The 9,300-nt window shown below is 42.1% G+C and overlaps 1 protein-coding gene across 1 annotated transcript; it reads left to right on the forward strand.

The window, feature by feature from the left end:
• The first annotated feature begins 3,804 nt into the window (after positions 1–3,804).
• On the forward strand, positions 3,805–5,022 carry LOC118421788 (olfactory receptor 6N2-like). The gene has a single exon (XM_035829324.1). It carries the CDS (start codon positions 3,805–3,807, stop codon positions 5,020–5,022), a length of 1,218 nt encoding a protein of 405 aa, XP_035685217.1.
• Positions 5,023–9,300: the final 4,278 nt, after the last annotated feature.

Genomic DNA, 9,300 nt, shown 5'->3' on the forward strand with positions numbered 1-9,300 from the left:
GTTTGTGTCTTCTTTAAAGTGGTCATGACTTGCACTCACACTTTTTCTCTTCAAACAATTCTGGAATCTTCCATTAGTTGAAAATGGAAGTGGTGTTGGTGAATGGTGTTGGTGATAACAATTCTGGTTTACCAAAAAATTGGACTTAACCAACTTGACTTTTTTTTTTATATAAGCTGCATATCATCTGTAATAATGCTAATTAGGGGTGGGTACCAATACAGAACATTCAGATACATGTACGATCCAGGTCCAGAGGATCAGGTCCGGACCTAAACTTAACATTTACACTGTACAAGAGTCCTGTATGGAACTAACAAAATGTGTGGCTCTTTGCCGATGACTGTTATATATAGAGTTATCTTCTGAACACCCTGTGTGATATTGTGTTCATATCGCTTACAGAACACATCACATACACTTATCCCAAAACTTACTTAAACGCTAACGTACCTATTACTGCCAAATGTAAAACACATTCCTGTACGCATCAACAGCAAAATCATCATCTCAAAAGAAAGACACCAAATGAGAACTATTCAACATTGTCAGGAATACCTCAAACAGTTGGTCCACGACGTCAGCTGTTACCGTTACATTACACATATTACGACGAACACCTGTTCAATTACGTTTAGGGATTCTTCTAGTAGTCTACTGTGACAGCAGTTCTTGCATTGGACAACACATAACCCACCCTATCTGCTTGGAGATATATATACTGTAAGCTAATTACCAAACGCCGAAACCACACTGCCTGTTCCACAATACCGAAAATACAGGAGTGCTTTCTGAATTTATAACAACAGCTACGGCGGAACATATAGATACAGATGCGAACACAATACTCTGTCAATGGAGGTTACCCTCCAGTGACAGAGTAACAAACATTGGGAGTGATCAAGCACAACTTGTGGGTATGTCCAGCCAGGGTAAAATCACTTGCATACACATCACTTGTAAGACCAAATCTTGAATATGCCGCAACATTATGGGACCCATATACAAAGAAAGACAAAGATAAACTGGAAAGGGTACAGACGTAAGCTGCACAAACAACTACAACAGGGTTGCTGGTGTTACCAAAATGAAAACAGAACTGCAGTGAAAGTCAGTTGCTTGACCAGACCAGTTGCATGAAAATGTCTTTGCATGAGGTACAAAATGACCAATAAACTGGGGGACGTGCCGACTGATAATTATATTATACCAGCTCAAAAAATAACAAGGAATAGTCCTGCCCTCAGGTACAAGATTTACCCAAGGATTGATGTGTAGAATTTGTTATCACCAAGCACAGTAGGGGCGTCTTCGTTGGATAGTTTCAAAGAGCATTCACAGATAGATGTGCAAAAGTTAGGTGTGATAGGTCTATCAGACTGTAATCTAACCAGCTGCTGCTGCGCTGAGTGCCTGTGAAGCTCGTGTGTTACGCCGAAAGGCGGTCATACCGGCTATACAGATACTTAACCATTCTCTACTTTATTTACATCATTTTTTATAGTCATCTGCGTGTATCATGTACCTCATTGGTTTATTGTGTCATCTTGATGTGCCTTTGTCATTGTTACGCGGTGTTACCATGATTGTCACTGATTTTCTTGAAATTTGTGCCTTTGGTTATTTGACCGCGTGGCGCAGTGGCAGCATGTCCGGATCTGCACCGAGAGGTTGCGGGTTCGAATCCCGCTGTCGCGCCACCGATCTTGTGCCCTTGGGAAAGGCACTTTACACGACTGTCCCCACTTTACTCAGGTGAAAATGAGTATATGGTGATTTACATCATTCACCATGCCCCGGAGAGGAGATAGGCGCCGCCAGGGGACTAAAATGCCTATTGATACAGCATAACATGTTGTTGTGCTGCCCCTACGGCTAATTGATCAGCCTACGTCTGATTAAAAGGCTATGGGAGGGACGGACGGGTTATATTTTGTTTGTGTATGCAGGACACTTTGAAAAGCGTACTTTTGGGGATATGTTGTAACAGGATACTGAAATGAATGAAAAAAGGAATAAAATGCCTCCCTGTACATATACGGAATGCCTGCGTACATTATTCCTGTAATCTATCATTTATCACGTATAAAAGCCCTCATACATGTACACGGGTCATTTGTGAGTCCGGTGAATCGGTAAATATTTAAGAAGCTGTTTCCTGTGGGCAAAAGATGCATACTATGTACATCATTCTAAGCAAGGCGCATCTTAATTGGATATGTCTTTCAGCAGACTGATATGTCCGGTGCTTTATGATATCATAATTATGACGTCCAACACCTGTGCCACTTGAAATTTTGATTAACTTTTCCAAAATATCTCTTTGTCCAGAGTACGTCAGTGAAGAAAATGGTGCATAGCTTCTGGATTCTTTGCATACACAGCTTTCCTCGGCACTTATTGGCCTGTTTTACACAACTTTCTTTAATGTGAAGGTTAGCTTTCCTCAAAACTCATCTCACCAAGCGGAGACACTCTGGAGGCATTGCGGTGGTACATTGTCATTGGAGCTTGTTCACGGAGGCACCTTTGCACTTATTTTGCCACTTTTCTCTTGCACGGTTCACGCCGACGCGAAGAAAGCAGTACTCAAGCAACTGGATATGATTCTGGAAACCGTCAGACGCTTGAGATAGTATTCACTATCTTTCGTCAGTGACACTGAAGTGATCTGGAAGAAAGTGGTCTTTTATACCCTAACTATGAATGAATTCGAAGACAAGTTTAGATGTCCAATAGGAGACATTATTGGACAAGTCAAGCTTTTTGGCATACGATATGTAGTGTCATTGTATTAATTGATCTATTACCGTTGCCTTACATTGTACCATGTAATGTTAGTTCACCTTTATCCGCGGGGTAACCTATATCCGTTGTGCTGCTAAATAGGATATCCAGGGATATCAAGTCAATGGAAGGTAGTTTCAAATTGTGATATTCTCAAAATATTGCAGTTTGAAACCACCATCTGTCGACTTAATACTCCTAAATACATTGTTCTTAAAAAGAACGGATAAAGGTTACCCTACGGATAAAGGTGAACAAGCGTTACAAATGTCATGCAATAAAGTTGATTCATTCATCCATTTTTCTCGGCCTTGTGTCAGACTCCGGAGGAGAGTGCTCATGCAGAGGTGACTCAGTGACGACCTCAGTATTGCCTCACTTTGAATCCTAACCAACTTGCACAACAAGATCACGAAAACGTTTTAACAGATACCGAAAACTTATGGCATAAAGAGTATAAAATGAATATTCAAAAATGCCTATTCACTAACTTTCATATGACCCCTGACTTGACCATTGCATAAACTAACCGCGAGCCAACTCGGAGTCAGCTCCGTGGATTTACACACATTGTCAAGAAAACGCGAGTCAGCATGATTTCGAAGTTAAATCCGATCGAAGGGTACTTGAGTATCCTAAAATTCAGATAACAAAGACTCCACTGGCTCGGACTTCCCGTGTGTAAACCAGCCCGATGAAACTGATAAAAAATTCTTGATGGGTGCCTGGCACCTGAAGCACGAATGAGCCATTATTGTGGGAGATGCTCCATATGAAGGGAGTAATTGATAACATTTTTTCCTCCAGGATGCTTTCATAACCCCACGCCCACATTGAAGAATTTAATATCTCATTTCAAAGAGAGAGTGCCATTTCCGTCCAACACTTGCTAGTGAAAAGTGGTTGCTGCGTACTACAGTGTCATTTCTTTCCACCTCAAGCTAACTCTTTAGCTTGGGGTGGAGAATTTTCTGAGATAAACATGTTGACTAGTCGATAGATTAGTCATAAAACGAAATGGCAGAAGACGACCAGCTATCAGCATGGAATAGTGCCCGATCTTTGGGTTCGGCGTCTCTTGGTCTCCAGACTGCGTATCTCATATTCAGTCTGGTGGTGGCTGTGGGATGTGGCCTGCTGGTTGTCTACTTGGTCTACAAGAAGGACTATCTCCAAAAGCCTTCTAACTATCTTCGTTGCAGCCTGTCAGCATACGACATCATTTTCATGTGCTGTATGATTCCAATGGACATCTACGTACTTTATCAGGCGGATGACAGCAACGGCCAGACGGTATGTTGGGTGCGAGAACAACTGTTTAGATGGTTTACAACATCCATGAGTGGCACATACGTCCTGATGGCAATGGAACTGTACTACTTCATCTGCCAACCCCTGCACTACCACCAGAAAGTCACCACAAAGCGTGTGGCTGCCGGCACGGTTGTGGTCCTGGCGTTGTCCTTGATGTTGCGGGTCGTTTACATAACCATCGAAAAAGTGGAGAATCCCAACACAACCTCGCAGTGTGGTCTACAGTCTGCTGACATCACTGGCCCAACAGCAGTCATTCAACACATCATGACAGGATTGGTTGTCCTGGCCTTTCTCATCATCTTCATTTCCTACTTCCTCATCTTCAAAGAAGCAAGAAAACAACAGGAGAGGGATGAACACCGTGACCTGTGGCTCTACCAGACCAAGGCCTTCAAAAGGCTGGCACCTCATGCCATAAGCCTAGCTGTGTGGGTTGGAACCATTGTGCTCCTGGTTGTAATGACTCGTCAGGCACTTGGAAAAGAGGCATCCTTCCCACTGCGCATCACCACGCGAATAGCTGTACTGCTTTACACGACTCTGTCGTCTATGGTCAACCCCATTGTCTACAGCTTCAGGATGCCAGACTTCCGCAGAGCACTGAGGGAGACATTTGGCTGGCCAAGCAATGCCCCCGTGGCACAGGCACCACCACCTCATGGTCAACAGGGGCAAGACTTGGAGATGGCCGTCTTCAGTGTGCCCGGCCATGGACAAGGGGGATCTACAATACAAGTGGCAGAAGCACCACCTTCTTCAAGGCTGACACAGGTGGGAGAAGACACCTCCAACACAACCTGTCCCACTAACAAGGCTGGAGGCAATACAAATGGCGCTGACCCTGCCCCCAAAATGATGCAGACAGAAGGTACCCTTTCCAAACCATCTCTCCAGCTATCAGGCATACAGCCAGAGTAGAGACCTCCACCCAGAGAGCAAGGACGGAAGACAGCACCAGGCACTCTTCATAAACATCAACACGGCTTCACCGTACAAGCAAACGTGCACAGAGACCCAACAATACCTCTCAATGATCATGGACAGAAAATGGCCACAAAGAGTAGCCGTAAGAGCTGCTCTGTACTTGCACTATCACCATGGCTGTGCAAAGAGAAAAACGTGGGTACCCCTCAGCGGTCAGCACACGATGAAGAGGCTTACGTGGACACAATCTGTCTCCAAGAGAACGACACCCCTAGCTGACCAACACACAGTGGAACTGTTCGTGATGGACAAACCACCTCCAAAGATGGCGTGGCAGAGTCCTGGAGAAAACAGATGCCGACCCTGAAGACAGCGAGAACAGTCAGATCCAAAGTGGTGAGCTACAACTATTATCACAGCCTGTGGTCCACAGGTTTACAGAACACAGTAATTTGGGATTGAACAGTTTAATTACAGTACCATATGATAACAGGACTTCACATCAGAGTATTTCGCAGATGATACAACATGGAGATGAGTTCACCTTAACGTAAGTGCATTATACTATACCATTAAGCTAAGGGCACAACCCGCCGTACGCGCAAATACGTGCTGTCTATGTGCCAAAACGTGGGCAGTCTTTTGAAATCCGTAAGTGGTAAGCACCGCCTCCGTACGAAGTCGTAGGGAATCCGACGGATTTTGGAGCACACAGACACGCCGTAGAACTTTACGAACAGGCAAAATTTTGTGTGCCATCGGGCTGCGGATTCGCCCCCCCCGTACGTGCCAGTACGGGCGACGCGCCTGCCCTGTGCAGCCTGAACGCGTGGCGGATGTGGCCTCCCGAAAAAAAAAACGTACGGACAAATTGCATGCACGGCGGGTTGTCCCCTTAGCTTTACTTTATGGAATTTTATTTCATGGTAGAAAATCCCCCTTCTATAGTATAGTGTACAATAATTCACTGTAGTACAGTTATGATACTGATTGTAGTCTCCAACTTAGTACAGTGACTACAGGGCTATACATAATGTATTATATTTCATTCCATACCATAGGTACATTCATGTACCTAGAAGTGATTTTTTCATACGTGCGTTGAGAATTATTTCATTGAGGCTTTTCAAACAAAAAAATGTACATATTGTCCACCTGTGTCCTAGCGTTGAAAGTAAATTATCTCAAATTTTTGTAAAGGGCGCCTGAGACATAATGATTTCATTCAATTTTTTACCCGCACAGCTTTTATGACTTAATTGGGGAGTTTTGAATTTGCTTTTTTCAGATCCGGAAATATTCTGGGTTCCTGTATCAAACCAAATTTACTAAGATGGTATTCTCAGATTGAAAAAAAATAATACTTTTGGCTACTTTGTACGTAAGTCAAATGACCTGAGATTTGGCATGCCTTCATTTGGTGTGTATCGGGCATAGCCTGGGTACCCTCCCCCGTAGTATGATCCCCATTTAACAACAACGTCTACTATTGCTTTAGGGCTAAAAGTGAAATAACAAACCACTATTATTTGAAAGGGAGAAAGAAACAGCTTTATTCAAAGACAGATCACCAAACTAGTAGTCGTCAGCGATAAGTATACAATTGTAAATCAATTCATAATCTAAAGGATATTTCAAAGTCACAGTGGTTTTCGCCATATACTATTTAATTGTTTACATCCCAATCGTTTTCTTGTTTTGTGATAATTTCTATTTCATTCTCAGACCACGTTGGTTTGATCATGATTATATTGATGACATCCTTTGGGAACCCCCAAACTGATGCGAGTATGCGAATAAGAAAAGTTTAGCCTAAAAAAATGTCTTCAATATGAAATCTAAGTGGCCAGGAAGGTTAAACAAATGATTCAACACATGTAGTATTCCGAACAATAGATTCGCCATGTGTGTTCTTTCACATCATGACATTAGAATTAAAATATCGTTGGTATTCCATGACATTAGTATATGTTTTCCCATATGTTCTTGCAATCTGCGGCATGTGTTTTCTAATTTTAGCTGAAAATTGATGCTCGCGCGAATGTCATCCATATCAACAAATCAACATGGCCTTACTTAACGTCAAAATACATCATTGCTATTCTTTGAACACAAAAAAAAAATCGTGAAACAGTGTCGAAGATTACCTAAAATAACAACTCGTCATTGAACCTGATTTGACAACTCGTTAGCAAATTAAATGGACTGATAATACCCCTGTCACATTATCCATGATCTTCGGGCGTATCGATGGAAGATCGGCCATATTTAAGATCGGCAGAGGGTTTCGAGAATTTTACACCTGAAAACCGTCCCTGTCACATATAAGCCACACTTTGCACCTTGTACAATTGTTATGAAATAAAGTTATTATTATAAGCGAGGCTCGGGCGATTGCCGCAGAATCGTCGTCCAATCGATTTTCGCCAAATGTGACAGGTTGGGTTTGACTTTTTTTTGGATGCAAAGGGAGACGAAAAGCCGCAACTTTTCTAAAATTTGTGGGTTCTGTGATTTCAAGAGAAAAGTGGCTTTTTGTTCGTCTGTCAATGTGGGGAAGTACGTTTTACAGTATGATAAAAAACTTGTTTTTTTTTAAACGGATAAGAATTGATGTGATCACGGATGTCATCCACAGAATCAAATCAACATGGCCTAAAACGATTAGATAGTAACTTGAATATGTAATGGGGAATGTATAACAATGAGTTGCTTTTCACCGCATGCTTTAGCGTAGGCTATTACAAACAAAAAGAATGCGTTGAAATTTTAGTCTTAGCACTTATCGCCTCTAAACATAGATTTCATAGGAGCTTACCTATATGACTATATATAGTTGTTTTAAGGATTTTAAAAAATCCAGGTCTATTTCTTATGATTTTATTATCTTAAACAATAAAAAGCTTACGTAGTATTGTATGTTATAATATTTTGTCATGCAAGATTATACAAAATGCTGCTGTAGAATTAAAAACATTGGCAGTTGGAAACAATTTTAGTCTGTAAGTAGTATTCTACCAGTAAGAGCGTTTGAGTAAAATCACAGAAACGTCCATGTAGAGTATATTCATCTACAACAGGGTGCTTTCCGTTACCACATTTCGAGCGCTTTTGGCTTGTGAATTAGCTATCGTGTATTTGTACAGTCAAACCTGTCTATAGTGGCCACTCAAGAGACCGGACAAATGTGGCCACTATAGACAGGTGGCCTCTGTATAGAGGTGGCAACTTGTAGATAAAATACCCAAGGGACCGACAAAAAGTGGCCACTATGGACAGGTGGCCCCTCTGTAGAGGTGGCCCCTAATACAGGTTTGACTGTAGATGTAAGTCAGTTTGCTGGAAATGCAGACCTTAGATGAAAGCGTGGAATGTATCAGTAAAACTACTACAATTCAGGTGTTCTTCAAATATATGATGTATATAAGGTAATTGTTAATGACGGTCTATTTGGTGGTCTGTACTGTAACGTTAGTTGTACCAGCATGGTATCTAAATGCATACAGTCTGGATACATGGTGTGCGAAGTTGTGATATAATTATAAGTAACAGTTTTTCGATCAGTGCCAAAGATTTGTTGCAAAAGGATGCTCTCATGCTCTGTGATGATATCTATAGTCTTTAGATGCGACAGAGTTTTTACGGATGGAGGAAGAGAGTCATGGCCATCCGTGCAACCAGCACGCCCGGATGATGATGATGATGATGATGAGTTTTTGACCGGTAGCAGGATATGTCCAAGAAATGTTTGCAAGCAGGCGGAACGGCTGGTGATCTTTATTGATGTCAAATACAGATTTCAGAATGCATTCTAGTCAGTTGTTTGGTTGTTGTTTGTTTGTAAACCGAATTAACATGATTAAGGCACAACAAAGCAGTTGTGTACAGTCAGTACAAGCTGTGACAGACCGGACTGGTAGGTTTGAACCATCCACACCTGTATTGACCCCTTGTCTTTTCGATAAGTGTGGTGGGTTCTTTAACGTGCTCTGGGCGTGGTTCTCCTCAAATACGGGACCTCTATTTAACGTCCTATACGAAAGGACGTCCCTAACCTAAGTCAGGTACTCAATTTCACCGGGTGAGTCGAGTGAAGGAATAAATGTAAAGCGTCTTACCCAAGGGCAGAACATTGGGGCTCACTACAGATTCTAACATTTAGCTTCTGAGTCCTCAGCTACACTCTCGCCGCCTCATATCATCATTTTGTTCAGTGTTGTCTGTGATCGTGTTTCATGTTTGTTTGTTGAGTCATTTTTATGACCCATGTCA

Source organism: Branchiostoma floridae, chromosome 1, assembly GCF_000003815.2.
Source record: "Branchiostoma floridae strain S238N-H82 chromosome 1, Bfl_VNyyK, whole genome shotgun sequence".
Taxonomy (NCBI): Eukaryota; Metazoa; Chordata; class Leptocardii; order Amphioxiformes; family Branchiostomatidae; genus Branchiostoma; species Branchiostoma floridae.